We start from the raw sequence: 14,772 nt of genomic DNA on the forward strand, positions 1-14,772 counted from the left end.
ATGTGTTGTTAACCAAATTTTGTGTGTGTAGAAACGTGCATTGTTCTTCATAATTTATAATTGAGTTATTAAACTTTTATAATGAATATTTTTAGTCTAAATTATATAAATTATTTTATATTTAAACGATTTATTTATTTACATTATATTATAATATAATGTTCATGTGTTATATATTTTAATTTCAATATATTAATTTTATTTATTTATTTGTATATACTAATTGTTGGTTATAGACTATTTTTTATACATTAATATTTACATTATAATTAAAATATTTATTAATATATTAATAATAAATCTTTCCCAGGTTAAAGATATAGTTTCTTCACATTTGCACACTTACTCTTTTCTATATATTAGCCACTCACTTCTTTCTATACATACATTAGTCAATACAAAACGTATTGATGTACAGCGGTACTATTATACAAATACCACCTTTCATTTCCAAAAAATCCTAAAACACAAGATTTTATACAAAAACACAGTTTCCGATTCCTTTTCTCTGTTCTGAGTTCAGACCAATGTGACTTGCATTCACTCTCTCCCATTCTCTCTCTTCTTTCTCTCTGCACTTCAGATTCTCAAATTACGTCACGCAACCATGACGTCACTTTTCCGGCGCTCCCCCGCCGCCGGCTCCACCTTGTCATGCAGCCAAATTCGCCTCCTCTGTCCACCGAGCACCGCCGCGGTTCGATACGGCTACTCGCCTAGGAGACCGAGAATCGCGCTGCGACTGACGCAGCCGCCGTGTGCGGCGAAGTACGGCAGCGCATGGTCAAGATCGGGATTAGAAGAGGAGGGAGAGAAGGCGGGACCGCTCTTGTGCGCGGTTGAGGAGTTCCCGGCGGAGAGTGGGCGGAAGAGCGGGAATCGTTCGGCGGAGGTGATTATCGCCGCCGCAGTGACGGTGGTTATGGGTGTTGGAAACAGAGTACTGTACAAGCTCGCGTTGGTTCCTCTGAAGAACTACCCGTTCTTCCTGGCTCAGCTTGCGACCTTCGGGTACTTCATTTTGCTCAATGTTTCTGTTTCTTTGTTCTTGTTGAATTTATTGATTCGGTGCTGAGTTTTTAATTTAATTACGTGTTTGATTATTTTTGATTCGGTGTTGAATACATTTTTATTTGTTTTTTAGTGTGTGCTGAATATGCTTTTGGTGTTAAATATATTTAATGGAGCTCTCAAATTTTAGTTGACAAACAAACAACTCCTTCAATCTTGTTTGTTGACTTATTCGTGATTATTTGTGTTTTTTAATTATTACAATTGCTAACGGTAAACACAGTGCAATTATAATTTTAGGTAATATCATAAGGGAAAATTGAAAACTTGAGAGAAATATCGAATAGAAAATGTAACGCCATTCACTGTAAGGACAAATTGGAAGAAGAAAGGGAGCAAAATTGAATAGTTTATTTCTTTTCTATTTTGGGGGTGAATCTTCTTAATCTTGAGGAGTGAGTTTTAGTTTCTAGTGCTGATATTTGGTAGAAAAGGGAACTATTTGATGGTGTAAGGTTGGGTAAGAATTCGGAGTCATTCTGTAATTTCTGTTGTTAGATACAAGTGTAAAGCAACGACTTTATGTTTTGTATGAATTATGAATGAAATAAAATAGAGATAAAAAAAATAGAAAAAAGAAATATAGAAAGAGTATCTGCGATTTTTTTGCCCGATTGTTTGGATTGATGAAAGAAAATCAAGAATTAAATAACAAATATTTTTGTATTTATTTATTGATAATTTTTATTACATTATTTAAAATTTAAATTAATTATTTATTATTTTTTAAATTGTTACAAAAAATTATTTACTTATTTTAAAAAATTTGTTATATGGGTATTGATGAACCAATTTCATATGTAGAAGGGCTGATGCAATTTTCACGAGACCCATTAAAGTCTTCACATTCCCTTCATTTCAAGGATAAACAACTCTGGAAGTTAATTTCTTCTATCCTACTTATTTCATTCTCTCCTATTTTGACTTAAAACAAACAATGTGGGCAAAGGAAACATGATATTGATAGGGTATTGGGGAAGTAACCAAGATGTGTTTGATGCGTAGGGAAGTAACCAGGATTAAAATATGATGTGACATTTTTAAGTAAATGCCTCTTTATCAGTAAATGCCAATAAGAATTATTTTTAAAATGTTCAAAATTTATGAAGATTAAAATCACCAATCTTTTTGGAAACCTGGATTAAAAAATATTTTATCCTATTACATGTTCTTCTGCCGCTTATTTATTTAATTTATATTGCTACAATATGGCACCTTGCAATTTGAGAAAAATTGCTTTTACATTAAGTTTGTCACATTAGTCCTAAAAATAAGAAAATTAAAAATAAGCTCTTAAAAATGTAAATTATCAGTCACTTTATAGCATGTTTTAGGATCTATGTTTTCTAACAAATTCATGTTCAAAACAAAAACCTTGAATGATGCCGTAGCAAGTACATCTTGCTTCCAGTTGATCCATGTCCAAACATGCCATTAGTCCAAAATTTAAAAAGTTCCACGACTTATGATAATATTATATATCTTTAAAGAACTTGTTTTAAATTTCTTTGGTTTTGGAATTAATGTAAGAACGCATTACACCTTGAGGACCAAAATGGTATTTATCCATATTTTACTCTATTCAATAGTATGGAATGCAGTCTATCTTGAAGGTTGTAGTGTTTACAAGAGTTATTATAACTAACTCTAATGATATTTTCTTTCTTTCAGATATGTAATTGTATACTTCTCTATCTTGTCTATCCGGTACCGTATGGGCATTGTCACTGACGAGATGTTATCAATGCCTAAAACTCCATTTATAGTTGTTGGTCTCTTGGAGGCTCTTGGTGCTGCCACAGGAATGGCAGCAGGAGGTAATGTTTGTCCTAAATTATTTTCCTGTCTCATGTCAAATAATCAAAATTCTTAGGTGCTACATTTTCGGATTGTTTAAGTCGATTCCATCAAATTTCATATTTTCATTTGTAAACTATAAAAAATATTAAGACCAAGAAAAGAACAGAAAAGAAAAGCAGCTGCAGACATATTGTGAATGACCATAAAATACATTATAATCTTTAACAACAGAAATTTATCATAAAATACATTATCTTTACTATCAACAGTTTTGTTTAAAATGCAAATGTTTTTTATGGAGTTTTTATCAATTTTAGTTTTTCTGGATGAATTAAACACATTAGTTAATATAAGATGTTATATGTTTTGAAGATTCTTGATTTCATTGTTGTTCACATTTTATGTTTTCGTCTTCAAATCTAATTTATGATGGATATTTTCCTGCTGCCTTTTCCATATTTTGTAAATATTGTTGGAGATAGGAAGATAAATGTTTGGATTGTACAATTTTGATTAGTTTATAAAATGTTCATGTCTGAATTTCATTTAATTATTTGTTTCCCTCTATTATATCAGCAATGCTATCTGGAGCATCAATTCCAATTTTGTCTCAGGTAAAAACCATTGGAAGTCAATGCCCTTTACATTTTATCGCTATAATGAAATATAAAAATTTTGGATTTATTCAGACTTTAGATATAAATGAAAAGTAATTGAAACTGTAAGTATTTCCTTAGTAAAATTTTTCTATTAGATATGTTCATAGAAGTTGATCCACCTAAAGAAGCGCAGTTTATTCCCTTGAATATGTGACATGCTTTATGGGTGGTCAGAGGTCCCAAGCGTAAACAATTCCCTTGAAAACACGGTGATAGAATGTAACCATCCTTATCTAACCTGTCAAAATTAATAATGTAGTGTATATAGCTTATTTACCATACATTTTCTAGCTCATCTATTCAACTTGCATTGATTTATCATAAAATGTAAAAAGGTGGATAATAAACTTATCTATATTATCTTGCAGGCTTTTCTTGTGTGGCAAATTCTCCTCTCATTTATTATTCTTGGGAGGCGATATAAACTCAACCAACTACTTGGATGCTTTCTTGTGGCAATTGGTGTAATTCTCACTGTAGCAAGGTCAGTCCATGTTAATTTTATAGATGCTAGGTTATGATGGCTCATATTTGACTGCACTCTTGAACCATGAACCTTTAGGCAAAAGAACCTGGTCTACCATGATATTGAACATGAATCAACATATAAATCTGGATGGTCAAATAATTTCTGCCACAATTAATGGTTACTTATGTTTTGTTTGGTCAAATTGATTCAAGTTCATCTCTTATATGGCTGTTCAGTATTTCATGTTAATTCACCCTCTCTCAGAGCCTTGCTTTTAACATGTGAGTTTATGGCGGTGTGGTGTGGATCACAAAAGTAAACTTACTCAATGATTTCAAATTTTATCAATAGATTTCATGCTGAACTTCAAAGTCAAACTTTTGGTATAAATCTATGTGATTCCATTAGTTTATTCACTCGTATGGTTTTTAAAACTAAGTCTTAAAAGCAGTTTTATTTAGTATTTTGGCATAGTGTAATTTTTTTTAATAAATCTTGTTCTTCTGTAATTAGAGCATTGACATAACTTCTTGTAACATCACATATATATGTTGCAATCTTGTGTCTAGGCTTGTGGCTTTCTGGTTTTACACCTTGTTTACTTATTGTAGTGGATCTGGTGCTGGACATTCATTGAAAGAAGCTGGTATATTTTGGAGTCTTTTAATGATAGTTTCATTTTTATTCCAAGCAGCTGATACTGTTCTGAAGGTGGTTGTCTATTTTAATGATTTTTGCATGTTCTGAGATTTTGAATTGTTTCCCTATGGTGACTCATGACCTTTTCATACTTTGTAGGAAGTAATTTTTTTGAATGCAACTCGAAAACTGAAGGTGTGTACATTGATGAATTCTCTTAATTCATATGTAATGTAAATATGACTTTGGAAATGGAAGGCATATCACAGGGCCATTTTGGACTAATTGTACTGCTGGTGCACTTGGTAACATAAGAGACATCTGCCTCAAACTTCCATAGAGAAAGAACGATGTTACTAAATTTAGGTAGAACCTTCACAAAAATAGCTGAAAATTATTTGACAAATTTTTTAAAACTTCTTACAAATCAGAAGTCACTATACTATTACTCATGGCTGATAGACTCATTTATATTGTGAAGTCAAACAATAAACCCTTTTGTCATTCAAGGTTCTGAAGTAAAAATCATCCCTTTTTGTATGTTTGTTAGTTATTGTTGTTACACTTTCTGATATGATAATATTGTAATCAATATCCAATGTTTTCTGAAACAGGGGGGTTCTCTGGATATGTTTGTTGTTAATTCATTCGGATCTGCATTCCAGGTGCATTGCAATTGTCATGAAATTTGCATTTTTTTTATTTAGAACATAAATAAAATGGATGCCTAAATGCATGATGCAATGCGGACTGTAGGCACTGTTCATATGCCTTCTCCTCCCCTTCTTATCAAAATTATGGGGCATCCCCTTTAGTCAACTTCCAAACTATCTTAAAGATGGTGCTGCCTGCTTTCTGAATGTTGGGACACTGTCTAGAGGTAAGCAGTTATGTTCTCTTCTCCATATTGTCATTTCTTACAGAAGGCGATAACCAAAAGACTGTCTTTTGGTTATCAAATGGTGTTATCTTAGAGTCAAAGTTCATCAATAATATTTATTACCTTGATCTACCCTCAAGTCACGAGGAAAGGTTATTTTACATGTAAAATAATTCAAGTACATAAAATGGCTGAATGAGAACCCCACATATGAAAATAAAATAGAAATAGAAATCTTACTGAGCCAAAAAGTCAGTTTTCCCCTTCAAATATTATCTTTTCGTTTTCATAATTTTTTCATCTGTTACTGAATGCGAAATTCTTAAGCAAAACCTAGAGTTGTGGTAGTTTGCATGCATTTTGCTGATCATATAGTCCTTGTGGGAGAATGGTGAGAGAGAATAAATGGTAAACTAGACTTGTGGAGAGAATCTTTGAAGCTACATGGTTTCTGTTCAAGTAGATGTAAGACAAAGTACATGGATTGTAAATTTGATGTGCTGACGTTGAGTTACGGTTGCAAATTAGAGAATTGGATAGTATACCATACCACAAGTTGCACAATTTAGATGTTTTGCATCTCTCTTATAAAGTAATATGGAGGACTGCTTCAAGGATTATTTGCGATAAAAATGTGTTGCTCAAACTCTGAAGGAAAATTTTATTGCACAGCCAAGAGCCAATGATGAGGGCGTTGCAGTGGATGAGTAGACACACAAGAGCAAAAAATAAGATTGGGAATGATTCGAATGAAGGTATTAGAGTTTAGAAGAAAAGTAGGAGAGACACATACCTAAGAGGTATGGCCATGAGAAGAAGAAATATAGAAAGAAGCCCAAATAAGAAGAGTTGATCAAATGGAGAATAGTCCAATAACTAAAGGTAAAGGAAAACCAAAAGAGCTAATTGAAACAATTAAAAGAATTATAATTTATATGCATTTCCATAGATTTGGCTTTTGATAGTATGTAATGGCATCATTTGATCTATGTAGCAAAATCCACCTAGGAAAAGGCTTCTGTTGTAACTTGAAACATGTAAATAAGCACAATATTTCAAATTATGTTTTCTCCTTTTCTTTGTGTTTCGTATTTTTTGTTAAAAGTTTCAATACTTTTTTCAACCTAATTTATAGGAAGTCTGGCAGATTTTGAATGTTATTTGTGTGATTACAAAGACAGAACAAGAAAAGATCTGGCATATATGATTACTGATAGGGTTCGGCCTGAGGGTTTGGTCGTCATTATCAATGCTGACAGTGGTAGATGGTAGCTAATTAAATAAAATGTTATTGCATTCGCATAGTTTATGAATATTTAAACTGTTCCTGGCCAAGTTGGTTTCAAATCCGTATTTTTTTAGTTTCTTTTTGTAATTCTATTAATAAACAATTGCAGAAAGTAATTTTGCATTAGAATTGGTTTGCAGGATGTGACGGTGCTCCCCTGCTTCCCTTGTTGTTTATTGTTGTTAACATGGGCTTCAATATCTCATTGCTTCATCTCATCAAGATCTCTTCTGCTGTTGTCTCTTGTCTAGCCTCCACATTTTCAGGTATTTGATTTGTTTCTTTCGAAATATATATACGTTAATGTGGAAATTATTCATGAGACATATAAAGTGAATAATAGTAATGTTTCAGTGGAAGAAAATGGACAACTGTAACCCGTTACAATTAAGAAATCATGGGTACAATATTTGCAATTTTAGAAATATTGACTAAAGTCATGAGGAACGGTTAATAGTTAGCCAAAACCTAGCTCTATTAACCACTTTTCCATGTATCAGTACACATGTGCTAAATGGGAAACTTTAGCTTGTGCTAAATGGGAAACTTTAGCTTGTTTGTAAGGAGGCTTCTCAACTCGATTCACTTTTGTGCATGCAAACTTATTATTGAAACTATTCTCACAACTTTCTTCTTCATCTCTGATTGTAAGAATAGATCTAGCAACTAGAAAATAATAATAGTTTTCACAAGTAAAAAAACAATTTTTCGTCAGCACTTTTGGCTGCCATTTCACACAAGGTGAAGTCTGACTGGCCTAGTAAAAACTAACCTAGTTCATCTCAGAGCAAGAGAAACTTGAAATATTTTACTTTTATATACTTGTGATTTTCATTCACGTCAGAACTTAGATTACCTAATCTTTGCTATTTAACAAGCAATGTTTTAAATCTCAGATAGCGGTACGAAATGGCCTGCTCTAAAAACACTAAAGCATGATAGTGTATAGTGTGGGATAGCCCCTATACTCAATTATTTTTCTGTATTTTATATAATGTATATGCATATGAATTCTCAAAAATGATAAAAAATACTCAAAATTAAGTAATATTCATAATTAACAATAAAAAGTCATAGGTGTCTTAAACAAAACCTACAATACAAGTAAATATCATAAAATATCAAATACAAGTTTTGTAGATATAGGAATCATCAATTATCACATTCTTCGAAATCCAAATTTTCTTTATCATTTTCACAATTATTACATCCATAGATTTCACTTTTGGAAATTAAAATCTCAAAATTAGTCTCTAAAAAATTGCTGATGTAGTTGTTCATTGGAATTTTGGGAATCAACACTATAGCAATGCTCTAGTGGCCACTATTGAGCGACACTAAACTGTTTCAGTGGCGGGCAGAGGCTGCTCCGTAACAGCACTACAGTAGTCCCTGTAGTGGGTGGAGAAACCGCTATATCCCATTATTTAAAACCCTGATTACAAGTAGTGTTTAATATAACATGTTTAATTAATGGTATAGTTTTAGGTCTTTTGGTTAGTTAGTTCATTAATTAAATTGTTCACTGCTGTGCTGTCATTACAGGAGTTAATCCCAGGTTTTATGGTGCATTTGGGTATATAACATAGTTAAGTGCCATTTCAGAAAGTTTCTATGAGATGTGGACTTTTATGCTATAAATTTGACCATAAAACATACTGGATACCGAGTAAGCTAAAAAGAGCCTATTTTGATAAAACATTACTAGAAGCTTATTGAGATAAAAAGGGGCTTAAGGAAATCATGAATTATTTTCGTAGTTCCCCTTGATTGTCTTGTCAAAGACTTTCACTATATTGGCATGAATTTGAATACATGGGTATATGTGAGTGTGTATATATATTTTGAAGAAAGGTTTATATATTGAGATTGTTGAGTATTGTGTTATTTGGTGGGTGTATGGGGGATATATGCGATTTTTCTTGCTTTAGAAGACGAGGGATTTGCTGAAATATGGAAGTGTTATTTTCTTTCCTCCATTTGTTTTAATTTTACATTCTATTATAGATTCTTGGTTATTGAAAATTCTAAGGAAAATCTAACTGTAGTGGTTCAATTTGGGTTGTGGCAGTTCCAATAGCAATCTATGTGTTCACGCTGCCATTGCCATACCTTGGTGTTGGGTCTTCTCTTCCAGCAGGCTTTGTTGCAGGGGCCAGTATTCTTATCATGGGGTTACTCATTTATTCATGGACCCCTTCAAGTGGTTCTTCCAGTGCATCCATTACAGCATCCACCTAGAGAAGCTTGGAGTTTCCCCAAGTCACAAAGGTATATAGGTATAGGTTGCACCAACCCTCATTACAAGCAATGTTGATATTGCCGATCAAAAAAAAAAAAAAAGAAGCAATGTTGATGATGATCACAAGGGATACTCTTTTCTTTTAATAAAGTGAAGTGAGAGATAGTCCTACCAGAAATTACCACATAGGTTTTATCACTCGCATCTTAAGGATAGATCTAAGTTCAAATTTTGTCTACATTTTTCAATGATAATTTTGAAAAATGGAGTGGAAAAGATATTTCATTAGAGGAAATATGAGAATGTCTTGTAGGAGTTCTAGTGTTTTTTTTGTTCTACCTCAGGATTTTCCAACTTCATTTGGGTAGATATTAATTTTGCTGGAGCTAGTGCCAGCCCTTCCAATATTGAATAAGTTGATGTTCTCTGAACTTTGAGTTTTTTTTTTTTTTTTTTTGCATAGAATGAAGATTTGAACCAGCGATGCGAGTTCCTCACTGACCCAATAGGTCAAATTTCTATATCTAAAATTATACTTTTTAAGATTAAGCACCAACTTACAGTTACTGTAAATTATTTGTTGTATTTATAAAATTGTAATAAAAAAGTTATGTTTTAAAAATTACAATAGCTCAATGTTAAAAGTTAAATATTTTGATTTCAATAAAATCAAGTTCATTAAAAAATTGTCTCGGATTAAAATCATAATAAATAAAAATACTTGAAATCATAAGGAAATACAAATATTATTAAAATAGAAAATAAAGTGAAAATCAATACAATAGTAGTATAAAAAGTTAAATAATATTAAAAATTTGTCATAATAGATGTATGAAAATGTATACTAATTAATAACTAAAACAATTCATATATCCTTCTCCCTCTTCCCTCTCTCTATCTCTCTATATATATTATTAGTATATATAATATTAGTGATTGTGTAATATTTATTTTCTCAAAATAAATGTGGGTTATGACTCACCTTTCCGTTTTCTTAACATAATTGGGAGGTTACTTGTCACAATTAATTATAATCAAATGGAGGTTTTTTACTACAATTAATTGTCATCAAAGAGAGGTTACTTACCATTAATTGTCATCAAAGGGAGGTTACTTACCATTAATTGATTTGATTATTGTTGTCTCCTAGAACCACTGTATATAGTGGCTTCCTTCAAGCAATGTAACACACAACAAACAACAACACACACTTGCTTCCTCTATCTTTTCCTATACTCTCTATTTCTTCTCTTGGATGTAAGTGTTTAACCCATATAGAGAGAATTTGTTTTGAGGCTATTTATCTATTAGCATGAGAGGAATTCATTGTACTCCCAATACTGTTATAGTGGAAGTTTTGGCTTTCTCGCCGATGGTTTTTTACCTCTATTCAGAGGGGTTTTCCACCTAAAAATTTATGGTATCATTCTCATTTTTCCTTGTTACTTTAATTTCTCATAATCTTTTGGTTGAAATTATCACGCTTCCGCACACGATATCCCTACAAATTGGTATCAGAGCTTTTTCGATAATTCAACCAAGATCTGTTGTTCAACAATGTTGAAATTCGATACATGACCAAAAGTCTTGCAAACAAACTCCGGTTAAAGGAGCGACTCTTTACACTCCGAATGTCCGAAGGTACTCACATCCAATCTCACCTTGATGAATTTAATTCCATCATAATTGATTTGGAAAATTTGGATGTTAAAATTGATGACGAGGATAAAGCCGTTCTACTTATTCTTTCTTTACCACCCTCGCATCGACAATTCAAAGAAATTATGTTATACGGTAATTATCTTACCTTAAGCTTTCATGATGTCAAGACTAATTTACTAGCCAAAGAAAAATTTGATACTCAAATTCATTCTGAAAGTTCTGGTGAAGGATTAATAGTTAGAAGGAGAAACCAAGAGAAAGGTAGGAACAATAAGTATAAATCTAGGTCAAAATCTAGAGGCAAGAACTCCAAATATTGTCATTATTGCAGGAAAAAGGGACACGAGATCTCTGAATGTTATAATTTGAAAAATAAGCAAAATAGAGAAGATAAGGGAAATGGTAAACAACCAGAAAAATTTGCCGAAGCTAGTATTGTTGAAACTGAATCTGATGGGGATTGTTTTGTAGCTTCCAACACTGAACAAAGGTCTAAAAATGAATGGATTCTTGATTCTGATTGTACTTTTCATATGTCTCACAATAGAGATTGGTTTACCACATATGAACTAGTTTATAATGGTCTAGTTTTGATGGGAAATGATGCTCAATGCAAAGTTGTTGGTGAAGGAACAATCAAAATCAAGACACATGATGAAATTGTTAGAACTTTAACAGGTGTCAGATATGTCCCTGAGTTGAAACGAAATCTCATTTTCTTAGGCACCCTTGAATCTCATGGGTGTAGATACTTAGCTGAAGGTGGAGTCTTAAAAGTGTCTAAAGGAGCTCTTGTGTTACTAAAGGCAATTCGATGTGATAGTTTGTATGTGCTGTAGGGTTCAACAGTTACAGGTTCTGCAGCTGTTGCCTCACCCAACAAAGATAACACCAAGTTGTGGCATATGAGATTAGGCCACATGAGTGAGAAGGGAATTCTAATCCCCAAGAAGAAGGGTCACCTTGGTAACCACTGTACTGGAAATGTTGATTTCTGTGAACATTGCATTTTTGGTAAGCAGAAAAATGTTAGTTTTTCTAAAGCCATACACAGAACCAAAGGTACTTTGGATTATATTCATTCAGATCTTTGGGGTCCGTCAAAAGTTCCATCCAGAGGTAAATATCGTTATATGATGACAATTATTGATGATTTCTCACGAAAACTGTGGGTGTATTTTCTCAAACATAAGAATGAAACATTTTCCACTTTTAAAGACTGAAAATTATTGATTGAAAATCAAACTGGCAAGAAGATAAAGAGGCTAAGGACAGACAATGACCTTGAGTTATGTTCGAATGAATTCAATGACTTCTGCAAGAAAGAAGGCATTTCCAGACACCTCACCATCCCAAGTACTCCACAACAGAACGGGGTTGCAGAAAGAATGAATAGAGCTATCCTGAAGAGAGTTCGTTACATGCTCTCCCATTCTGGTTTGAGCAAATCTTTTTGGGCTGAAGCGGCTTCAACGACATGTTATCTGATACATCGCTCTCCTAACAGATCAATTGATTGCAACATTCCAGAAGAAGTTTGGTCAGGTAACCATGTTGATTATTCTAATCTTAAAATATTTGGTTGCCCTGCTTATTCTCATGTAAACGAGGAAAAATTAGAACCTCGTGCTAAGAAGTGCATTTTCTTAGGTTATGGCTTAGGGGTTAAAGGCTATCGTTTATATGACCTAGAATCTCACAAAGTAATTCACAGTCAGAATGTGACCTTTAATGAAAATGCTATGCTCTCCTCTGTAAAAGATACTGTCATTTCCTCAATTGATACAGGTGACCAGGAAGATGCTCGAGAGGAGGTGGAGTTTGAGATTAAAACATCCGCTCATGAGGAAAACGTTCCCAATTCCTCTAGTACTCAAGATGATAAAGACACTATTATTGATGGTACAAATGAACATTTGAGTCCACATGAGCAATGTCCACCTAAACGACGAGGGTTACCACAACCGTGGTCTATGGCTCAAGAACTTCCACAACAGAGACCAAGAAATCCGACTCAAAGATTAATTGCAAAATCTGCCAACATTGCTTATGCTTTAACTATTGCACAAGAGATGAGTGAAGAAGGTGAACCCAATAATTACTCTGAAGCTATCTCTAGTGATGACTCAACAAAGTGGATTGCTGCTATGCAAGAAGAAGTTGAGAGTCTTCTAAAAAATGAAACATGGGAATTGGTGAAGTTACCAAAAGGAAAACAAGTAATTAGTTGCAAGTGGATCTTTAAGAGAAAAGAAGGGATCCCTGGTGTTGAGAGTATAAGGAATAAAGCAAGATTTGTTGTAAGAGGTTTTGATCAAGAAAAATGTATTGACTTTAATGAAGTATTTTCTCCTGTTGTTCGTCATACTTCAATAAGTATATTACTTGCTTTAGTTGCCTTGTATGATTTGGAGCTGGAACAGTTAGATGTGAAAACTGCTTTTCTTCATGGTAATCTTGAGGAAGAGATTTACATCCAGCAGCTTGAGGGGTTTGTTGTTCCTGGAAAGGAGAACCATGTATGTCGTTTGAAGAAATCTCTCTACGGCTTGAAGCAATCACCAAGACAATGGTATAAGAGGTTTGATTCTTTCATGGTTGGACATGGCTACTCCAGAAGTAGCTATGATAATTGATCCTGCCTGTTGACCGGAGCGCTGGAGAGTGCCTCGTCAAAGGATCGACGTGCGCACCGCTTATCACCTTCGTTCCTCCTCTGGATCTACTTCAAGAACCTGCAAAGAAACGACACGGCGCCGCTGCGGCCGATCGCACTCCGACGCTCAAGTCAGTGACGGTATCACCAAATACTAAGAACTAGAACCGTGCAAAAACTCTCTCTCACAACAGCTCTGTCGCTCGCAAGCGTAAAGTGTATGAACTGAACATGCGTACCTCAGAAAGTTCGTTAAGAGCTCTTATATACCTGGTGATTTTCTCTCTCCTGGCAGTTACAGACTTGGACACGTGGCTCGTATCCAACTGTACACGTGCCATCATCCGGAGGCTTACTGACTTGGCGCTGCTTCTACTCTCATTTTGGCTAAGTTACCTATGCATGGTACTGCCCAGTGCATAGCTAACTTTAGGAGTGCGATCTCTACTGAAACTGGCGAGTTAGGGCCTTCATACACCTTCCCTGTGGTCTCGCCGGCCGCCTTCATAATCTGCTTCTCCTTCATCTTCGGCGATGTGCTTGTTCTGGCGATCTCCGACTGCTTGGTCGCCTGAGTCTGCATCTGGCGACTCCATCCTCAACCTGGCGATCGCCTATTCTGGTAAACTGGAAGTCGGAACACGCCAACTTAACAATCGGCGACTACACGTGCCTCCCGACTTCCTTCCTAACTGCCAACCTGGCGCCTTGTCAACACGCCTACACTGTAGCAGGGTGCCACGTCATCATACCCGACCACCAGGGCGGTACACAAGCCCCCCAGTCTTAAGCGAAGACTTGTCTAGCGAAAAGACTGAAAGAGCCTTCGTTAGCGCCGGTCTACGTGGCACTGACGCAGAATTCCAAGCGATAGTACTTTCTGCTGCCCTGACGCTCCACCAAACCCTTCGCGCATCGTTCGACACGTGGCTCTCATCAACGGCTATCTTCATCTGCCGTTAGCGCTTCCCCAAACCATTTCGAAAACCCTTAAACCCATTACGTTCCACTGTTCCATCACCTTTCTTCGTGTTTGCAAAACGCTCTAACTTCCCTCTGCGAAAACTCTCGACGCTCTTCAAAGTTCCAGATCACCATCTTCCTCCCTCGTCTTCCTGATCATTGAAAGGTAATTACTTTTCTTCATCTACTGGGTTTCCTTGCATTTTCACCGATTTGCATCATCCTGTAACTGCCTGGTGCATACGCTGTGGGTCGTTTCTCCATTTCTCTTCTGCGTAACTTAGGGCTTTGTCGATCGTCGCAACGAACTCACATTCGTTCGTCGTTTCACCTTCCTTCCATGACCGAGTCAGCCTCTGTAACCCCCTGATTGCTTTTCCTTTCTTCTTCCTTTGCAGTTGCTATCATGACTCGCACAAAGATCACCCCGAACCCCCCTCCAT

General features: G+C 34.9%; 1 protein-coding gene across 11 annotated transcripts; it reads left to right on the forward strand.

Moving 5' to 3' along the window:
- The first annotated feature begins 383 nt into the window (after window positions 1-383).
- On the forward strand, window positions 384-9,479 carry CLT1 (CRT (chloroquine-resistance transporter)-like transporter 1). 11 transcript variants are annotated; one of them, XR_011084312.2, is made up of 11 exons: window positions 384-1,011; window positions 2,743-2,888; window positions 3,448-3,485; window positions 3,899-4,014; window positions 4,611-4,710; window positions 4,798-4,833; window positions 5,253-5,303; window positions 5,395-5,518; window positions 6,191-6,400; window positions 6,947-7,072; window positions 8,878-9,479. XR_011084312.2 is itself a non-coding variant. In XM_068638501.2 (10 exons), the coding sequence occupies exons 1-10, from the start codon at window positions 608-610 to the stop codon at window positions 9,045-9,047; spliced, it is 1,311 nt and encodes a 436-aa protein (XP_068494602.2). In that variant the 5' UTR covers window positions 384-607; the 3' UTR covers window positions 9,048-9,479. The 11 variants fall into 11 exon arrangements, 4 of the variants coding, with proteins under 4 accessions (XP_068494602.2, XP_090159493.1, XP_090159494.1 ...); XR_011084311.2 differs by lacking the exon at window positions 6,191-6,400 and having other exon boundaries at window positions 6,934-7,072; window positions 8,878-9,152; XM_068638501.2 differs by lacking the exon at window positions 6,191-6,400.
- Window positions 9,480-14,772: the final 5,293 nt, after the last annotated feature.

This window comes from Phaseolus vulgaris, chromosome 6 (assembly GCF_051622355.1).
Source record: "Phaseolus vulgaris cultivar YP4 chromosome 6, ASM5162235v1, whole genome shotgun sequence".
NCBI classification, from domain to species: Eukaryota; Viridiplantae; Streptophyta; class Magnoliopsida; order Fabales; family Fabaceae; genus Phaseolus; species Phaseolus vulgaris.